We start from the raw sequence: 22,577 nt of genomic DNA, 5'->3' as shown, positions 1-22,577 counted from the left end.
CTCTAGAAGACATCTCTTGTCTTTTCAAATGCAAAGACAGATTCTAAATGTCTCAGTGTCTAACCCCTCCTGCAGCAGGCTTTCTATAAATGAGAGAATCCCTTGTTGTTCCCACTCGAGGAAACTGAGGAGAGGCAGCACCAGCAGGTACACAGACAGGGTTGACCTCACTGCCCAGTCTGTTGTATTTTTTTTTTACAACCTTTGATCAGATCCCTATCTTCTGGGAGAAATTCCAAAACATGTTGCTACCTGCTAAAGAGCGTAGGTAGTGTTGGTTCTTAAAGGCATGAAGTTTAAAGTAGGTATTTGTGAGAACAGGATCCAAATCATAAAAAGAATTTTAAAAGCAAATTTCTCCTAAATTGGGCTGGAGATGTGGCTCAAGCGGTAGCGCGCTCGCCTGGCATGCGTGCGGCCCGGGTTCGATCCTCAGCGCCACAGACAAATGAAGATGTTGTGTCCGCCGAGAACTAAAAAATAAATATTAAAAAAAAAATTCTCTCTCTCTCTCTCTCTCTCTCTCCCCCACTCTTTCTTTTAAAAAAAAATTTCTCCTAAATTTCAATTTAAACCCTGGTAGTCACAAAAAAGACTAAGGGCCTTCTCATTTCTTTCTCCCAAATGCCCTTATTTGTTCTTTTATTCTTTTGGTAACTTAAACTTTTACAACTCTCAGAATACTTGGTCCAACTCTCTTTTACCCCACTGGAATCCTGCTTCCAACAAAGTTCATCTCCCCCCGACACCCCTGTGTGCATTCAGGAGTGAGGGGTCCCTGTAAGGAGCATGCTTCTCAGTATATATGCTGTGATGTCCAGCAAAGAGAACAGCGTTGGAGCTATTTTGGGAGGCAAGAAAGGGAAAATTAACAACTTCAAGAGAGGACTATTCTGAGCAGGGTGAGACACACAAGGCCAAACCCACAGTAGCCTGTTTAAAAAGAGCTCACTTCAGAGTCCATCAATTAGTGTAGCAGAGCAGTCAGAAATCTCTCTGATTCCAGATATTTATTCTCCTTTTGTTGGTTCATGGCCTCTTTCACAGTGATTCATTCTGGAGAATGAACACACCCACACGTGGCTCATTATTTTTGGGAAGTACTTAAACAATCTTGGTGTAAGACAGGAAAGAGCAAAAGTGGTGAAATCTATGCTAACAGGGACTGAGAACGGAACTGGAGGCTGGGCCCCAGGGGCTGATGATAAGGGAACTGGGTGAGTCCCTAAGCCTATCTGGATCTCAACTGTCCAACCAGAACACATTTTTTTCTTACAGAGATGGTAGGGAGATTAGTCAAATTCTGCTAAGTGCTGTGGGTACCTTGAGAAATACTTGCTCTACACATGTCTATGTACATCTATGTACACTCTGAACAGATAAACTTTTATGATAACCATCACTATTGCCCACACCCAGGAAAAGGTCTGAATTTACATCACTAGGAGCCACAGTGGGTATCACAGCAGAACAGGTCATAAAGACCTAAAGCTCAAATGTCAGCACTTGTGTTAATCACATGACCTTGAGCAAGTTTACTGCACTAGTTTCTTTTGTGTTCAATCTGTAATAGTGGGACTATTAATAACTCTTCTCAGTACTGTGTAAGAATTACATGAAACAACATAAAAGCACTTAATAGTAGGTACTCAATAAATATGAATCCCTCTTCTGAATGTAAAACCTAAAAAATAAAAATAAACAACCATACAAAATAAAATGTTTCTCTTGAACCACTGATTAGGAAGTGGAAAGTTACAGCAAGGTCTCAGCAAGAAGCTATTCAAGTCTATGTGCTGTGGGTAACTAGTCGCGTGGCTTTGGGCAAGTCATTTAACCTCTCTGAACCTCATTTTCCTCATGATTAACCAGAAAGAAGGAACTGAACTAGATGACCTCCAAAATCCTTTCCAGCTCAATCTAGATTTAGTTTTGTTTTTTAATTCACACTGTTTGGATCATTGATCCAACACTGAACAATTCTGCTGTTTTATATACCTTTTTCTAAATGTCTTTAAGACAGACATTTTGGCCAGTCTTCTGTTAATATTATTCACTGAAACAAAATAAGTGATAATAAAATTATAAACATATCTGAACTTACTGTAAATTTAGTACACTAAATCACAAACCTAAATCCAATTCCCTTTGAAAAGTCAAGTGTGTACGAATGATAACAGACCCTTACAATGTTTCACAATGACTCATCAGGTTAAAAAGTCTGCATGTATATAATCAAGTGCATACCTAAAATTCTCCTTATTCCACAAAGTGTTACATGTGAGAAAACTAAATCACAGAAGTGTCACTAAATCACTCAAAATGTAAACAAAAAAGTGGTCAGAACAAGAGTCCAGGTAGGGTAGACTTCTGTTATTAGCAAGTTTATTAGTCAAACCTGAATTCAACACAAAACCACCTTGGCAGAATTTGAACATGGTTCCTAAGTATGATTAGAAGGTGGTTTGTGGTAGGATGTAAATGCAAATTTGATTCATGAAAGAGGCTGTGTTTTGAGAAGGCAGACAAGTCCCAACTTGGGCAAACTCCATCAAGCTGCGCACAGGCCTCCAAAGAGAGGAGGGCACTGGGCAGGTCTTTGGCCCAGCTGGGAACTCTCAGGATCCCCACATAGGCTTGAGTGATTCAGTATCTCTTCTGTGATTTAGTTTTCCAAACTGTCATTTCTCATACATAACACTTTGGTTGTGGAATAAGGAGAACTTTAGGTATGTATTTGCTTGTGTAGTCCTTTTAGTAGTCTTTTTAGTAGTCTCGTGTAGTCTTTTTAACCTGATGATTACTGCACTGGGCTTGTTTTTGTGGCGCCAGGGATGGTTCCCAGGGCTTCAGGCACTCACAAGTACTCTACCATTGACCTACAAATCCATCCCTGGCTTCTCTGGGAAAGAACAAAGACCACAAATTTGATTTCAGCCCCAGTAATACTAGTTTTATATTAGGGTGTGATGTTTTCAGTTTTGTTTCCCATAAGAACACACTGCATAGACTACATTACTTTTCAAGAGTTTTCACCTTCATTCTCTCATGTGATCCCCACAGGCGTTCACAAGAGCTGAGGTAGGGTAGCTGTCCCACTTTATGGGTAGTAAAGCCAAGAAGATAAGGAACTCACAAATGATAAACAAGTAAACGATGGAGCCACAACTCCAACTCAGGTCTCTAGGCCCCAAGTCCACACAGCATCCTACAACGTACCTTCTGGCAATGTCCAGCACCTCTAACTTTTCAGGGCCATCACTGTACTACAAACATCATCAGAAGTAGGACACATCATTCTGCAAATATTACTGACATCAACTAAAGGCATTCTAACCATCACTATGTCAAATCCACTCAGGGTTTTCTGACCAAAAAGCCTCACCAAGTCTTCCTGCAGTTTACCTCCAGGGATTTGGCATGTTACAGTCCAAGAAAGCAGAGGCATTTATTTCACCATGAATTCCTTAATGCACATTAATGACTAGAAGTGCCATTCTACACACACATACACCAGCCCCCCCCTTTTTTTTTTGATATAGAGTCTTGCTAAGTTGCCCATGCTGATCGCAAACTCCTAGACTCAAGAGATCCTCCGGCCTCAGATTCCCAAGTATATTGGACTAAGGTATGCACTACCACGCCTATCCATCCCTATCTTTAAAAGACAGTTTTTTATACAGAGTGAAGTTCCTTTGATCCCTTGGTGATTTCAAAATAACCACCTTGTACAGACCTTATTAAATTTTTCCCATTCAAATTAAGTCTCTTAATTTTGCTTTGTTCATATGTATACTTAGCTCCTTTTAAAAAGTCCCAAACTATGGGCCTTAGAAAACCACAATGCCACTTCCCCTCCAGTGGGTAATTTTTCTTGGGTTCAGTGCCCCTTCCCCTTTTTGCAGTGCTGGATATTGGGCTCACGCATGATAGGCAAGCATTCCACCACTAAGCTACATCCCCAGCCTATGGTCCTGACTTTTATTATGGAACCCACAAGTATAGCAACCAGGGCCTCCTTAGAAAACTCTTTACAGAGGAAAAACAGGTCACTCTAACAGTCTTCTGGCTGAGGTACCATTTAATGAAACAGACTGTTCCATTCGCCTTTGTGTCTACAAGGTTGAATTCAAGTAGGCACACACTAAATATTTGCTGAAAAAATAGCCATTCAGGGCTGGGCTGTGGATCAGTGGAAAAGCGCTTGCCTAGCATATGTGAGGCACTGGGTTTGATTCTCAGCACCACATACAAATAAAATAAAGGTCCAGCAACAACTAAAAAATATTTTTTTAAAAAAATGGCCATTCATCCATTAAGGTCTGAAAGAAGAAAGAATATTGTTCCAGCTACTATGGCCGTGTAACAAATTACCCACAAAATTTGTGACATAAAACACTATTTATTCTGAACATGGATTCTGAGGGCCAAAAATTTGGGCAGAACAAAGCAGGGACTGTTTGCCTCTACAAAGTCCTGGGGTTTCAGATAGAAAACTCCAAGGCTGGGGGCTGGGATCATCTGAAGGCTCACCCCCTCCCACATGTTAGTAGGTAGGTGATGCTGGTTGTTGGCTAGGGGTCTTGGCTCCTCTTTATGTGGCCCTCTCCAAGTAGCTTCTGTGCATAGGCTACCTTAGGCTTCTCACAGCATGATAGCCAGTTTTCACCAAGCAAGTGTCAAAAAGGAGTGAGCAAGGCAATAATTGTATCCTTTTAATGGCCCAGCCTTAGAAGTCACAGAGTACAGCTGGGGATCTAGCTCTGTGGTACAGCCCTTGCCTAGCACGACTGAGGTTCTGGTTTGATCCCCAGCACTGCAAAAGAGAAGTCAGAGAGCATAGTGTCCATCATGTACTTGAAGCTGAAGTAGTCATGCCTCCATCCAAATTCAAGGGGGCAGGGGTAGACCCATCTGTTGGTGGAGGGAATGTTAAAATCACATTGTAAGAACATGTGGAATAGAAGATATAGATGCAGTCATTTAGGAGACTGCCACAAAGACCTACTTCTTTAGGTCTAAAACATCCTGTCTGACTACTTAAATTCAGAACAAAGTAACATTTATCACAAACCAACAATGAACTTTATAAGATTGGATTTAATTTTTAAACTACTTCGAGGGGTATATAACTATACTTTTCCACTTTGAAAGAATTTGGGGATGCATATTTTCATAGAATGCATCTCAATAAAAAATGGGGAATATAATTCTTTTGTTTCCTCTGTGTCACTGATAGCACCTTCAGGGAGACATAATTGCATACCTATTAACAACTTGGGCCCTGAGGTCACAGAGTCTCAGTTTGAATCCTGACTTTATCGCTGTTACCCGAGCAATATGGGGCAAGTTTCTTAAGCTTGCTGGCTTTATCTATCCAATTATAAAATGGGGATAACAACAGAATCTATTTCATGGTGGGGGGTGCGGGGTGGGGGGCTCTGAGAATAAGATAATCATTAAACAAAGCTCTTAGCAAAGTGCCTATACAATTAAGTGTACATTAAATGCTAGATATACCCCAACTGTTCTTTAATTTTTTGTTATTGATGTTGGAATCCTCAGCAAATTATATTTTGAACTACTCAGTTTCCCACAGTATCATAAAATAATGACAACAACCTCAATATTATCAAATATCCAATCAAGGATATTTGTAAGAATGAAATTAGACCCTATCTCTCACCCTGCACAAAAATCAACTCAAAATGGATAAAAGACCTTGGAATTAGACCAGAAACTATGCTGAAAAGGTAAGCTCGAGACTCCAGCTTTTAGGCACAGGCAATGACTTTCTCAATGACTTTCCCCTAAAGCTCGGGAAATAATGCCAAGAGTTAATAAATGGGACAGCATCAAATTAAAAAGCTTCTGCACAGCAAAGGAAACAATTAGGAATGTGAAGAGAGAACCCACAGAATGGGAGAAAATCTTTGCTAGTTACTCTTCTGACAGAGGATTAATATCTAGAATACATAAAGAGCTCAAAAAACTTGACACCAAAAATCAAATAACCCAATTAATAAATGGACAAATGAATTAAAGACACTTTTCAAAAGAAGAAATACAAATGGCCAACAAATATATATGGAATAGAAGATATAGATGCACTAGGGGGCTGGGGTGTGGCTCAAGCGGTAGCGCGCTCGCCTGGCATGCGTGCGGCCCGGGTTCGATCCTCAGCACCACATACCAACAAAGATGTTGTGTCCGCCAAGAACTAAAAAATAAATATTAAAAATTCTCTCTCTCTCTCTCTCTCTCTCTCTCTCTCTCTCTCTCTCTCTCTCCTCTCTCACTCTCTCTTAAAAAAAAATAGATGCACTAGGCATGCAACCATTGTATTACCCAGCTATACCACTCTCAGTATTTACCCTGAAGAATTAAAGGCATCTTACAACAGTGATACCTGCATACCCATGTTTACAGCAGCACAATTCATAACAGTCAAACTATGGAACTAGCCTCGATGTCCATCGATGGATGAATGGATAAAGAAAACATGGCATGTATACACAAAGGAATTTTACATATCCATAAAGAAAAATGAAATTATGGCAGTTGCAAGAAATGGATGGAACTAGAGATCATCATGCTAAATGAAATAAGTCAAACTCGGTGGTCAAGGGTTCTATGTTTTCTCTCACATGTGGAAACTAGAGAGAGAAAAAAAAAAAGAAAACAAAGGTGGGGGTGGATCTCCTAAAAATCAAAGGGAGATCAGTAGAGGAAAGGGACAAAGGGTTGAAGAGAGGGAAGGGGGAATGCTGGGGAGAGATATGGCCAAATTATATTGTGCATATGTAACAACAAAGCCCATCAGTGCATACAACTATCATGCATCAACAAAATGAAAAAAAAAGTTAAAAAATCCAATCAATGTTCAAACATCCTCTATTGTCTCAAAAAAAAAAAAAGTTTTTTAACAGTTGGTTTGTTCAAATCTGGATCCAAATAGATCTTTTCACTGTCCTTGGCTGAAAAGTCTGTTAAACCTTTTTAAATCTATAGATGTTCCTGCTGTTGTTATTTTTCCTTAAAAACTGTTTGTTAAGAAACCAGACTATTTGTCTGCATTTCCCACATTCTGGATGTTGTTGATTGACTCCCTGTGATGCCATTTTACAAGTAGCTCTCTTCTCTGTATTTTCTATTTTTAAAACATTTATTTTTATTTGTTCTTTTTATTTACACATGACAGTAGAATCTATTTTGATATGTTGTTACAAATGTGTATTTTCTATAAGCTAAGAGCTAGATCTGGGTTTTGATTTGATTCAGGTTCAAATATTTAACTTGAACACCCATAAAGCAGAAAACTTACAGCTGTCTCCTTTTATAATGTAATATTAGTTCCCACCTTTTTTTTCTTTCTTTCTTTCTTTTTGGTGGTACTAGAAATTGAACGTAGCGGCATTCCATAACTCAGCTACATCTCCCAATCCTTTTTAAAAATTTCTTATTTTCAAACAGGGTCTAAGTTGCACACACAGGCCTCAAATTTAAAATCCTCCTGTCTCTCAAACCCATGTGTGCTCTCATGCCCATTTTTTTTTTCTTTTTTTTTTAAGTTTTTTTTCTTTATCTTTTCCAGGCCCTGGATAAGTATTCTGTTGCCTCAACACTCTCCCCCTCCAATTCCAACAGGCAATCTTTGACATATATTCATTCTTTTCTAGGAAAGACTAAGCTAAGCACTCCCTCTACTAGACTACGTGCAATTACTTCTGTACTAAATTTCATTCAACAGGGCTGGGGATGTGGCTCAAGCGGTAGCGCGCTCGCCTGGCATGCGTGCAGCCCGGGTTCGATCCTCAGCACCACATACAAACAAAGATGTTGTGTCCGCCGAGAACTAAAAAATAAATATTAAAAATTCTCTCTCTCTCTCTCTCTCTCTCACTCTCTCTTTAAAAAAAAAAAATTTCATTCAACACTCAAGATCAAGATCAGCTTCAGTGTATTTTCTTGGTAATTCTAAGACTGCCTATCCTAAAGATGGATTCTTTTTTTTTTTTTTTAAAGAAAGGACAGTGTGAAGGAAAGTCAGTCTTTTTTTTTTTTTTTTTAAGGGGGGGGGAGGGAGAGAGAGAATTTTAATATTTATTTTTTAGTTTTCGGCGGACACAACATCTTTGTATGTGGTGCTGAGGATCGAACCCGGGCCGCACGCATGCCAGGCCAGCGCGCTACCGCTTGAGCCACATCCCCAGCCCAAGATGGGTTCTTAAGATGGCTATGTTCCTCTCTTGTTCTGTCTGGATAATTAAAGTCTGCAATCATTTTTGTCTGACCTAATTCTGTGCCTTCTCCAATTTCATTATCCTGGTCAAGTGGTCTGCAACATATCCCTCCTAGACCAACTATAACACATAAGGGAAAGAGCTCACTGAGAGATCTCAGGCCATACTGTCTGTATCTAGTCAAGCTGCTGGACTTTTATGCAGGCCCATTCTCCCCACAAATCTGCTATCTTAATCTCTCCAACTATGGGGTGTCCTCCTACCTGGTCTCTGACTAAGCCTATCTAACACTGTACATCAAAGCCCCTTGCTTAATACTAAGCTTTCTGATTCTAATATTTCATTTATTTGGTAAGGAAGTAAATGAATTCTACTTAGTAGGAAAGTCCAGTCACCATAAACATTACTAATGCTATTATGAATACTGAATACTAGATTTTGATTCTTTAAAAAAATATATATATATTTAGTTGTAGTTGGATAATACCTTTATTTTATTTATTTATTTGTATGTGGTGCTGAGGATTGAACCCAGTGCCTCACACGTGCTAGGTGAGCACTCCACTGCTGAGCCATAATCCTAGCCCCTAGATTTTGATTATTTTATACACTTTCACTTTACTAGGTTGTTCTCTTGTTTTTACTTTTTGGCTTATAAATTCCCTTTGTTAAAAAAAGAAAAAAAAAAGTTCAAGGTGTGGTATAAACAGTAGTGGTAACAGGCTGCAGCTCCTGGAAGAATAGCCTATCAGGAGCAGGAGTGGCAACAGCAAAAGGAAAAAAAAAATCAAAAAAGGCATGGTGGCATGTGTAATCCCAGCAGCTCAGTAGGCTGAGGCAGGAGGATCTCAAGTTGAAAGTCAGCCTCATTAACTTAGTGAGGCCTTAAGTAACTCAGTGAGACTCTGTTTCTAATTAAAATATAAAAAAGGGCTGAGGATATAGCTTAGTGGTTGGGTGCCCCTGTGTTCAATACCTGGTACAAAAAAAAAAAAAAAAAATCAAACACCACAGAATATACAATATAGAGGTTGAATACTCCCTTTATTCCTGCCCCGGAGATATTTACTATCAGGTTTGATGTATATTCTTCCAGGATTTCCAGTTTTTTAGGTATACTAATGTATTTTTAAGAATTTTCCCCCAAAATTGAGAGATGCTGGAAAATTAAAAACTCAACTTGTCTACCAGCAAATTAAATTATACATAATATATTAAATATAATTGTATATATGAGACTCACTCTCTCCATATTAAAATCTCAATGGTCATTTTTGCAGAAATGAAAATGCTGATCCTAAAATTCATATGGAATTGCAAGTGATCCTAAATAGTCAAAACAATCTTAGGGCAGGGCAATAAAGTTGGAGACTCATACTTCTCAATTTTAAACTACAAAACTACAGTTATAAACCACTATTGTACTGGCTTAAGTACAGACATATTGATCAATGGAAGAAAATTGAGAGTCCAAAACTAAAGCCATACACCTATAATCAATTGATTTTCATCACAAGTGCCTAGAACATTCTAAGGGAACAACTGGATAGCCACTTGCAAAAAGAAGTCAAACCCTTACCTTACATACCTTACTTAACTCAAAACAGATCAAAGACATAAATATATGACCTAAATATATGACTTATAGTGCAAAACGTCTAAAACTCTTAGAAGAAAACAGGGGTAAATCTTCATGACCTTGGATTTGGCAATGTTCTCTCAGATATGGCACTTAAAGCGCAAGCAACAATAGGTAAATTGAACTTCATCAAAATTAAAAACTTTTGTGCATCAATGGACAATATCAAGAGAGTAAAAAGACAACAAATGGGAGAAAGTATTTCCAAATTATATATCTGATAATGCTCTAGTAATCAGAATAAAGGACTCTTACAACTCAACACCAAAACAACCCAATTAAATCAAATGTGGTGGCATACACCTGTAACTCCAGCAACTCGGGAGGCTGAGGCAAAAGTATCACAAATTTGACACTATTCTCAGCAACTAACAAGGACTTAAGCAAGATAATAAATAAAAAGGACTGGCAATATAGTTTGGGAGTAAAGTGCCCCTGGGTTCTGTCTCCTGTATGCCACCAACAAATTTAAAAACTGGGCAAAGGACTTGAACTGACAGTTTTCCAAAGATGATAGACAAATGGCCAACAAGCATATGAAAAAAAATGTTCAATGTCAGCTCAAATGCATTTCAAATTTAAATGCCAAATCAAAATCACAAACTATTACCTCACATCTATAAGGAAGGCCATAAGAAAATGAAAACTGGTGAGAGATGGAGATACTGGATATCTTTTATATATTGCCAGTAGAGACTTAAAAAAAAAAAAAAGCAACATGACAGGATGTGGCTCAGTGTTAGAGTACTTGCCTGGCATGCGTGAGGCTTTGGGTTCAATCTCTAGCACCACACACATACACATACATACATACACACACACACACATACACACACACACACACAACATACATTGTAAAAAAAATGTTTGTGACTCCTTGATAAGTTAAACATAGAACTGCCACATAACTCAGCAATTCTACTCCTATGTATATATCCAAAAGAACTGAAAACAAGTGTTCAAACAAAAATTTGTTCATGAATATTCTAACAGCACTATTCACAAAAACCTAAAAGTAGAAAACAGGGGCTTGGGTTGTGGCTCAGTGGTAGAGCGCTTGCCTAGCATGCCAGAGGAACTGGGTTCGATCCCCAGAACCACATAAACAAATGAACAAAATAAAGGTATTGTGTCCATCTACAACTTAAGAAATAAAATTTTAAAAAAACCCCAAATGTCTATCAAATAATGAATGGATGAACAATATGTGGTATATTCACAAAATGGAATATATTTAGCCACAAAAAGAAATAAGCTACTGATACACACTACAATATAGATGAACCTTGAAAACATTATGTTAAGTGAAAGAAGCCACATATCATGATTTCACTTATACAAAATATCCAAAAATCAGATTTATGGTTATTAGGAGTGAGGGAGAGGGGACAGTGACTACTTAATGGGTATAGGGTTCTCTTTCAGAGTAATGAAAAATGCTGACAGTTTGCATATTATGAAGGTATTTGATGCCACTGAATTGAACTTTAAAATTATTAAAATGGTAAATTATGTTATATGTAGTTTATCACAATTAAAAACTACCATAAATCCACACTTGCAAAACCACATATGTATAATATAATCTCAATTACAAAAACAAAAAAATCCATAACACATGCATGAGCAAGAAACAAGAAAGAAAGGTGGGTTTTTTTTGTTTATTTAGTTGTTGACGGACCATTATGTTTTATTTATTTCTATGTGGTGCAGAGAATTGAACCCAATGCCTCACACATTCTAGGTCAGAGCCACAACCCCAGCCGGGTACAGTGTTTTTTTAAAACATGTTCCTCCTAAATCTCTAGGCTCTCCATGACATCTCAGGAATCTCAACTCCGCAAGGAGGAAACCAGTGTTCTTTTCACTCTTTTCTGAACTGGTCCATAGCACAGTGCCTGGTAAATAGCACTGTGCTTAATAAATCTCCACCTGATAACTTAAAAGATGAAGAGGGCTCTGCAATATAGAACACTGCAGAGGATACCTTAATTTTTAAGTGCTTCACTTGCGACTGGTGTGGTGGCACACACCTGTAATCCCAGCTACTCTAGAGGCTGAGGCAGGAGGATAGCAAGTATGAGGCCAGTCTGAGCAACTTACTGTCTCAAAATAAAAAATAAAAAGTCCTGTGGATTTAGCTCATTGGTAGAGCACTCCTAGCTTCAATCCCTAATACGGGACAGGGGGAGGGGGGCAGCAGGAAGAAGAGGGCTCCACTATTTTAAGAAGAAAAAAATAAGTGTTTAATAGCTGCTGATCTAGACAACTGCCAAAATGTTTAATGAAAATCCTGAATTGGGTTAAAAAATAGAGGTGTCTGGCACTAAACTGACCCAAAATTGAGGTAGTTTGGTTCTCTTGGGGGGGGAAAGTATGAGAAGGCGGTATCTGAGAACTAAAGTTCTAACTAGTCTAAGGAGAAAAATCTTGCAGCAGTAACACAATCACATGCTATTGGTTAAAAACAAATAAAAAGCCAAAGTTATTTATTTTTCACAATCATCAAAATTAGATTTAAAAAAATACATTAAAACAAAACAAAGGCTCTCAAACACCCAAGAGCTATAATAAAGTCAAATTTTACACGTGTACTTGGTGGTATCCTGAAGAAGAAAAAATGTACTGGCTTTTAAAAAAGCACTTATGAAAAGAATGTACTGACTTAATAAAGGAAGTTATTTGTATGGGGGGGCAAAACTCACAGATTTAACAAAAGACACTTCATAAGTTTGGTATTTAATTCCAATCTGGGAAAAGATCCTGAAATGGGAGTTTGCAAAAGAGAAAAGTGTTTGCAAAGTCAGCTCCACAGTATACCCATTCTACAAACTGCCTTTCTGACATTCTACTTGGAGACAAACCCAACCCTAGAGAGCTGTTTAAACAAGTTCAACCCTAAGCCTCAGGTCTAGAGAATGAAAGCTTTGTTCTCACTCAAAAGAGACGTTTGATGTTTATGCTATGGAGACCTGTCATTGCAATTTAATTTATGACTAACTATAAATACCTGAACATAGGAGCAAAGGCCCACCTGCTGTTCAGAATGTCAAGGTAAAATTGGAGTGGCATCATTATGAGAAAGTGTGGCCAATGTTCCTGTGACCTAAGTGTCCAGAATTTGTTGTTGAATTTAGACTGTCTCCCAGTAACTTGGTTTTTGTCCTTTACTTACAGTTTATAATATACATGTAAAATTACTGTTGTCTTTCTTTGCTGCATTCAAGTAGATATACTTCTGTCTTATTAGGGAAGGGGAGAATATTTATCACTGGTATTTTCTTCCTGACCTATTTACAATCATATGAATGAGAAGAGAGAAAAGAGAAAAGTGTATGTCACAGTTTTGAGTCAGAAAAGGGATAGGAATGACTGTTTTGGCAACTGGGACAACGAAGGAGGAAAAAAAATTAGCCAAGACTGAGAAAGTAATGAGGCTGAGATCAAGTTCATTTGGCTGAAATAAAATGGGTAGGTGGTAGATTAACAGGAAAGAAGGAGGGGAGACAGGAAGATAGTTATGATCCAAGTAATTCACAAATGGGATAAAAACTACATATATATGTGTGTGTGTGTGTGTACACACACACACATAGTTTTTATCCCATATATATATATATATATATATATATATATATATATATATATATAAATTATATATGTATGTATAAATACACACACACATATAAAATAAATAAATTACCACAAGATGGGTTTGGAACTCTTTACCTACAATTTTACTAAGAGGATGGAAAAGAAAGGAATGAATTTAACTAAACAAATGTATTAACTGCTTAAAATATGCAAGGCTCTGTGATAGGCCAAAGTCATATAAAGAATAAAATGGTTCCTACTATCAACTTTTTGTGGGTAGAGGTAAGGAAAACAGAACTATAAACCACATGACCTTCCACTACCAATATGGATGGGGCACTGGAATCATTGACTGGGCAACACAAGAGGACAAGGGTTCCATACTGGAGGATGTTGGATTTAACTAGGAAAAGAAGGGGAGAGAAAGCACTCCAGAGAGAAGAAACAGAAAAGATAAGGGGACTTGAAAAATACAGGGTGTGTTGGTTCCACAGTAAACTGACAGATACAACAACAATGCCAAGGTTCCTGCCAGAGACAAGGACTAACTAGGGCCAGATCAGATTGTGATGCCAAGCAAAGGCATCTGGAGTTGATCCTAGAAGCCACATAAAAACAGTGGAACCATCAGACATTGTGAGTTTTCCCAAGTTAAATACAGCAGTAAGTGTTAAAACAAATGGAAGACTGAAGGACTACTTGGTTATAAAACTATTTTCATAGTAACCATAGTCTACAGTGGAGCACAGAATTTAGAGTGCATGCTTTGGAATTGGACCAACTTTGAGCCCACTGCTTAATCTCTGTGTGCTCCAACTGCCTTATCTGTAAAATAGAGAGAAGGGTGCCTCAAAGAATAGCTGCATAAAACCAGAGTGGTGGTACATTCTTATAATCCCAGAGGCAAAGGAGGCTGAGGCAGGAGGATCACAAGTTCAAAGCCAGCCTCAGCAATTTAGCAAGAACCTATCTCAAAATTTAAAAATAAAAACAAAACATGGGCTGGAGATGTGGGTCAGTGATTGAGTGCTCCTGGTTTCAATTCCTGGTACAAAAAGAAAAAAGAAAAGAATAGCTGCATAGGATAAATGAAACAATACAAGTACTTAGCACAATGCTTAAGCACAGTAAACATTCAGCAAATTAGATGTTTTTACTACTACTTTCAGTGAATGAGAAGGGTCTGAACTCTTCATAGTTTATAGTCACTCTAACAAGCAGAAGTAGTCAATTTGTGTGTAAATCACAGAAGGGCAAGAACACACTCTTTCCTCAGAATTCCTCTCCACGTTCAGCATAGGGCTATCTATGTATGTCTTAGACATCAGAAATGAACACAGACTAAGCTGGATGTAGTGGCACATGCCTGTAATCCAGCAACTCAGGAGGCTTGAGGAAGGAGAATCAAAAGTTCAATGTCAGCCTCACAACTTAAGAAGACCCTTTTTCAAAATTAAAAATACATTAAAAAGGCTTAGGGATGTAACTCAGAGGTAGTGTATCCCGGGTTAAATCCCCAGTACCACCCCCTCAACCCCCTCACACACAAAAAAGAAAAAAAAAGGGGGCTAGGATTGTAGCTCATTGGTAGAGCGCTTGTCCAGCATGCATGAGGCACTGGCTTCGATTCTCAGCACCACATATAAATTAATAAATAAAAAATAAAGCTCCATCAACAACTAAAAAAATATTTAAAAAAAAGAACACTGACTGGATCTGATTCAATCTTGTAAATTGTAACAGACATATACCAAGACAAAGAGTGAGAATTTGGAGAAAAGGGGTTCTCCTAATTTAAATATCCACTTAAAAAATAAAACTCAACTCAAACATTCCAAGAACCTATAAACTGATCTCTGAAGCACGTACAATCTCCTCTCCCTCCAAACACACAATTTTCTAGAAAAAGGTTATAGGCAGATGAAAGTCACATATAATCAAAGAACTTCTTTTCATCTGTGAAGTCCAGCAAAAGGGTACCAGATCTCAGGTGTCCTGAGATTTGGGACATTTCTCATTAGTCCCCTCTCCTGTTTTACTTATCACCATCACAACCCCCCCGCCCCCCCCCCAGCAAACACATATTTTTTTTTAAAAGAACATCTCTTCACTAATTCAGTTTCTATAGGTCAGAAGTCCAGGTGCAGCATGAATAATGTCACCTAGGGCTGCTTTCTTATCTAGGATTAGTCTTCTTCCAAGATTACTGGTTGCTGGAAAAATCAACAGCCTTGCAAAACAAGAACTGAGGTCTCTATTTTCTTCAGGGACCACTTAGCTCCTAGAATCTGCCCATGATTTTCTGCCACGTGCCTATTGGGAAGGGCAGTTCATAACATGGATGTTTGCTAATTTCCAAGCCAGCTGGAGCATCTCTGACTTCCTCTTCTGCAATAAGCTAAGAAATTTGTTTTTAAAGAGCTAGTTCAAGGAGAGAGAGAGAGAGAGAGAGAGAGAGAGAGAGAGAGAGAGAGAGAGAGAGCGCGCGCGCGCGCAAGCTAGTTCAAGGAGGTCAGGCCCATCATAATAGAGTCCCTACCTGAAAGTCAAATAATTGGGACCCTAATTACATCTGTAAAACACCTATGCAGTAATACCTAACCTAGTGTTGGACTGAATAATTGGGAACAGGTATGTGTACACAAAATCCCAGAAATCTTGCAGGAGCAAGGAACAGAAGGTGAACTGTGATAGGTACAAATCAATCTTATATTTGTTTATTGTTTATATCATCTTGCATATGGTAAGCCTCATGAGGGAAGGCAGCTGTCTCTTTTGGCTTACTGCTATGTATCCCTAGCACCTACAATGGAGCCTGACAAATGGCAGGTGCTCAATAAATATGTTAAAGGAATCTTTAGGTCACCATATTAGATGCTCACTATGCATGTCTATCTATTTAGTTTATTTACAGTCTGGAAATGGGACTTCTAACTCTATGTATTAAAATTCTGGTTCAGTGAAACCATTTAGGAGTTCTGGGAATTCTGTGAGATACAATTTTACCTGTACCACATTTGCATGTATAGCTCTAACAAAATATTATTCAGACTCCATATACGTGAATTTGCCTACTTGCTAAAATGTATCTGTAACCCCAAAAATCAATGCTTGTGGTACTTTCCTGGTCATTCAAGGACATGTACAGAGCCGCCCAACACACATGTTTCCAGCTGAGGTCAAACAAGGCAACACTCTGCCTTCTTGTTTCAGCTCTCATACTGTAAACACATGTCCTTTTGGCAGTATGTTTAGTACCATACTTTTTGTTGATGATTTTGCTATTTAAAATAGTTCCCAAGTATAGTGCTGAAATGTCTAGTATTCCTAAGCACAAGAAGATAGTGATGTGCCTTAAGGAGAAAGTATATGTATTAAGTGAGTTTGGTTCAGGCATGAGTTACAGTACTGTTTTTTAATTCAATGTTAATGAATCAACTGTATATTAAATAGGGTGTCTATATAGAAACACATAAAAACAGGTTATATATTGATTGTTTGATGAAAATGTTGTGACCACAGGCTTGTGGGAACCTACCCCTGTATTACCTTTAAGAGCAATGTGTACAGTATTCTCTAATTCAGTGTTACTAGCCACTTTATAGAACATAACTATCAAAATTAATAAAATTTGATGGTATGAACCCTATCCTACAGATGAAACAATGAAACTGAGAGATATGGAATGGAAGCTCCAGAAATACTCTAGCATATCATCCTGTTTGATTTTTGTTTAAATACTCATGACTGATAATAGTGTTTGCTTTTTATTTTCAGTCTAAGCCACTGCAATTTTATTTATTTTATTTTATTTATTTATTTATTGCCATTGCAATTTTAAGTTCCACAAGAGTAGAGATTTAGGGACTCTTGTTCATCTTCTCTATTATTTCCTCATGCCAAAAACCATTCCTGACACATGACCAATCAAATATAAAAAACAAATGTCCTATATGTAAGCTAGTAAATATTAGAGGTGATATGATATTTAAAGTTATTTTCATAATTTTAAATTAAAAATATTTAGCAAAACAAGGTTTAAGATTAGGTGGAAAGAAAGAAAACAGAAAAGACAAGCAGCACTGCCTGAAGTGACACTGTCTCTGAAATCTACAGTAGATAAGATCACCTGGGATGGAAAATTCACAGCTAGACCAAACTTTGGCAACTCTAGAACAAGAAAAGGAGAGATACTCTGAAACAGTATTTTTGCTTGGTGTCCCATTTATCCACGATCCATGGAGAATGCCAGTAGGCAGACAGAACAGGCAAGAGCAGAAATGATGCCTATGAAGTCCCAGCTGATGCAGCCAGACATGAGACAGATAATCTGAGAAGTCCAAAAACAGACAGCAGGTACTCAAACCTGGAAATGAGGCAAAGTGAGAGAAATCCAAGTTTGACTGCCTGAAACCACAGGGTCTAAGAGCTGATTACTTAAAAGGTTCTAGCCTTAAGTCCAGGCTATGGATGCCTGCAGCACAGACAGCACCAGAGGGCTGATGAGAAAGAGAACTCTCAATTTTCTTTTTGTAAATAGAGAGGAAAATGAGATAAGATCCTCTTACATCAACTCCTACTATAACAGATTAATAACCAAAGTACTCAACACAAAGAGGCGGGATTCAGAATTAATACTGCTGCTCTGAGCAAAAATCAAGCAGTAAACAATAAAGATTTCAAAATTAAAACAAAAAAGCTGATATTCTAATTTAACCTTCAAAAATAAAGATGATCTAAAGTGCGTGAACCAAGAATTCCATTCCACCTCAACACCCTGTACCTCTGAGTTATTATTATGAGAACAGACTGCAATGCAATTCAACTCATGTTCCAAAATGCAACAAGCAGCTTCAACAGGACATGCTGAAAGAAGCAGCATGTCCCCTCCTCTCCAGGTTTACTGATTCATATTTTGGTAGCAAGGTTACAATTAGCTCACCGGTGAAGAATAAACCTATTTATAACACAGCAGTCCCCCTGAAAGATACAATCATCTAAAAAGGTTTTTAGAGGAAAATAAAGTGCAGTTTCTTCCTGTACTGACTGCAGATTCCCAAGGTCCTTTCAGATGAAGTCCTCAGTCTAACCTTCCTGTGTTCACAGTCACCATTCTGGCCACCTCTCAGCCTCCATGTTCTTATGTAACATTTACATAGTGCCATAAACATATCCAGAATTGCATAACATTGCCAAACCAATAAAGCCTAAAGCAGGTCACTCTCTCCAGACTGTCTTTGATTAGCACAGGTATGCTGCCTGGTTTATGAAGTAAATGCCTACCAAAACCAGAAATTAACTTGAGGAAATCTGAAAGGAGCCTACAAAAAAAGCACAATTAAGAAGAAATTAACAGTGTAACATGTGGTGCACCTATCAATCACAGAGTATGTATTCTGCCCCATAGAATAAAAAGTAACCCAACATTGCTTATTCACTGAAGTCAGAAACTGTGTCTAAAAATACCTCCCTGCCAACTGGCTATCAGTAAGTCAGTCTCACGAATGTCCCAATAAGAGCAACACAGAATATTTTTCTGACTTTTCAGAGGAAAATTGAGGCAGTAACAGAAAGGTTAAGTTACTTGTTCAAGAAGAAACCTGTAAGGAAGCAAAGTTCTGGGGCAGAAAACCAGCCTCCTCCCTGCATCTGGTTCTAACCTTTAACCAGGAGTAGCCATTTTAATTGCTTTATTACATCTGTTCCAGGAGCTGTTTCAACAAAACTTATCAGAGATTCTCTTTTCCTCTACAGGAGTTCACTTCCACAGAACCTCACATCCATATCCATTCAACAAAATTACAAGACTTGGCTTGAAAGAAAAATTATTTTAGTCTGGTCACAGAAACTCAAAAATATTCCTATCATAACCTCAAAATGCCTCTTTTGTTGCTTTTATCCTAAGAAATGATTGTCATGTTCTTCTGCTACAACTCAACTTTACATTTTTAAATACCAATGTGAACATTGCTAAGCTAGGTCTTAAAACACAGTATACCTATCAAATGGCTACTGTTTCTAGCCTTAAACTCATTCTCCTTATCACTGGTCTTTTACTACTCCCAGTAAAAGACTAATAGAAATTAACTAATTAATTCATTAACTAATAGAAACACCTATCCCTTACTGTCCTCACATCATGTTCGAGTACCAGGCATTAGAGCTGCTGGGCTCTTATCACTTCTCTAGCCAATGTAGGGGAGCACTATATAGGAAATCAGGGAAGGGGGAAAAAAAACATCAACTTCTTGTTATCCCATAGCTTCTATTTTCCCAGAACTGACGTTTTACTTTAAGCCTTTTGCAACAGTGGTCTCTCTAGCATGCACTATTGGCAACTAGATGTGTCCCGGAAAAAACTGTAGTGTCTGGCCAAGAAGTTTAAAGGCCTTTGAGAATGTTTGTTGGACACACAACTTAATTTCCCATATACCAAAAAAAGAAACCGATTCCCTATTATGACCACCCACCCTCACCCCAACAAACATCCTTTTATAGGAAGGTTACAAAAAAATGAACTCTGCACCATTCAAAACCAGTTGGATTATCAATTAAACATTCTTAACTTAGCTCACAAGACAAACCCCACAAACACCACACCAAATGGGCAGAGAAATGACTGTTTAAAATCTTGGCTACATTAAGGGCAGAATAAAAATTCCTATTTGAAGGACTTAAAGATTTATTCACATACACATAAGAAACCTGAAGGGTGAACCTTATTTTTACAACCCTACTAGAGAAATAAAATTGTATTACACATTCCAAAAACATGGCCCATAATAAGACCCCATGAACATCCTTATTTGTGAAAATCATTATCTCACCACAAATGTCAGGCTCTGTTCCTACATCTTCAGCATGTTTATCAGACCTCACAGAGCAGTTACCTTCGCCACAGCGCAGCAATACCGAGGAAGACACACACAAGGTACCTAACAGAAGCATTAACCAGTGAACAAAGACCTCACTGCGTAGGCTACACCACTGGGAACAAATATCAAAGCCGAAGATAATAAATTTGTTTTTGAGACTCCAAAGTGGCATACTGTCTTTCTTCATGTTCTGCTTTATCAAGGAAGCCTGGATCCACCTGAGAATTGTTTTTAGTTGCCAGAAGAGCCCAAGAACACACACTTGATCTCCCATTGCTGGAAGGTTAGGGGCTTCTAAGTCAAAGCAGCAGGCTTTGTACATGGGAGCAAATACAATCCTGATAGTCTCTCCCAGATCCATCTGTGGGTCAATAATCACTTCAATATAACTGCCAAATATAACCTTCATCTGCAGACCCAATGCCAAAACACATTTGAGAGGACTCTCGCAAATGAAATATTTTAGGGTTTCATCAGCTCTTTTCAGTCCCCAAAGCCTCATAAACAACACATCCAGTGGAATGTCCCACAGAAAGGTCCCCACCTCTGTATGGTAAGGGTGGCGGGGAAGATCAGGCGGGCAGAAGGCTGTGGGGGTTGGAAGGTAAGGAGTGTGTGAGGGTGGGGGAGGGCCGGGAAGAGGGTTTGTGAGCGAAGGTAAATAAGTACTGACCAAGGGCCAGGGAGACGGTCCAGTGGTGGGATCTTTAAATAATCTTGGGGGTTGGACGCAGGTTCTAGGATATCACCTGAAAGGCATCCACAAAGTGATTAACTAAATGGGCCCCCTGGGGTGGGGTGGGGTGGGATGGGGGAGATGGGAGGAAAGCAAATACACCTAGATTCAGATTAACCGCCCGGGAACTAGTTTTCATAGGGTTAGAGAGATTCCAAAGCCAAGCTCCAAAAAGGTTGCGGGGCCTGCTCGTCCCATTTCCTGAGGCATGTGCATCGGAGGTGGGGGGTTTGCCCCGCAGAACGCAGGGGAGCTGAGCGAAAGGGAAATGTGACTCCCGTTCCCAGAACATCAGGGAGGCAAGGGAGGAAAGGTAGAGACACGCCAAGTGCAGAAGCTGAAGGGAAGGTTAGAGACCCCCCTTCCCCTATAGCCTGGAGTGCGCGAGAGCTCTCATCAGGATACCTAAGAGAAGCAAGACCCCATTACCGAACCCCACAATCTTGGCGGGAGAAAAGGCGCCCCCAGGAGCATCTGGTGGGTAGGAATAAAGCCCCCCGTTTCTGGACGTGCTTAAGGGCAAAAACCAGAGACCTCTCCCAATCTTAAGGAAGCCGGGACTCCCCTCTATGGAACACGGGGGTGCGGGGAGCGCAAGCCCCTGGAGCTCCCCGAATTCAGTTCCGCCTGGAAGAGGGCTTGGGTCCCCAGGGGCCCGGCGTGAGCTCGGGTGGCCTCTGGGCGGCCGCGCCTCGGAGGTCGGGCAAGCTGACTGAGGGTCACCCCGACTCCTCCGCGCCCCCCGCCCGGCCATATTGTGCGTGTGGGGAGGGGGCGCGTTGTAGCTCAGGGGCCGCGGCTCGAGGCCTCGCCCTCGCCCGGCCCTCTCCATCCCGGCCTCCGCCCCCCGCCCCGGGACTCACCCTGGATCCCCCGGGGCCCACACCCGCCGTTGCCGGCGAGCAGAAGGACAACAAGGGGAAAGAAGGAGGAGGCTCCGGTCGACTCCGCCATAGTAACCACCGCCGCCGCCGCCGCCGCCGCCGCCGCCGCCGCCGCAGCCCAGCAGCGCCCAGCGCGCGCGCGCCCCCGGCGCCTCCCCTCCTCCCGCGGCCCCGCTCCCGCCTCCCTCTCCTCCGCCCCGCGCCGGCACGTGCGCTCCCGGCGGAGCCGGCGCCGCGGCCGCCGCGCGCGCCCCCGAAGGGCGGGGCCGGGTGCGCGCGGGCGCCCGCCTTAAAGGGGAGTGTCCTTGTTAAAGGGGTGGGAGGGGTTCGCGCCTCCGCCAACCTCGCAGTTCGGTGCGGAGGAGGCTGGAGCGGACGCACCGCCCCCTCCTTCTCCCGTTCCCGGCGCCGGGCATAATTACCTTATCAGCTCCGGTGCCCCGCCCCCATCCGAGCAGCACGAATCCAGTGCGTGTTCCGGTTCCTCCATCCCTGCTGCCTAGCCTCAAGCCTCGTCAGGTCCCCCTGGGATCAACGCAACGGTCTCCTGACTAGTTTCCCTCTGGGTCTTCTCCCGCAATCTGGGCACAGCAACCTGTGTGATCC

General features: G+C 40.2%; 1 protein-coding gene across 1 annotated transcript in view; it reads right to left on the bottom strand.

The window, feature by feature from the left end:
* The window catches only part of ACVR1B (activin A receptor type 1B), a 45,290-nt gene extending 23,130 nt beyond the window's left edge, over positions 1 to 22,160 (bottom strand). The window contains exon 1 of the mRNA XM_081309112.1: positions 21,951 to 22,160. Coding sequence (XP_081165238.1) covers positions 21,951 to 22,041 — 91 coding nt within the window. The 5' untranslated portion in view covers positions 22,042 to 22,160. The remainder of the gene's footprint in view (positions 1 to 21,950) is intronic.
* Positions 22,161 to 22,577: the final 417 nt, after the last annotated feature.

Source organism: Spermophilus citellus (genome assembly GCF_964194105.1).
Source record: "Spermophilus citellus genome assembly, chromosome: 10".
Lineage (NCBI taxonomy): Eukaryota > Metazoa > Chordata > Mammalia > Rodentia > Sciuridae > Spermophilus > Spermophilus citellus.
The sequence above is the reverse complement of the archived record's forward strand: the minus strand, read 5'-3'. Positions and strand labels throughout refer to the sequence as shown.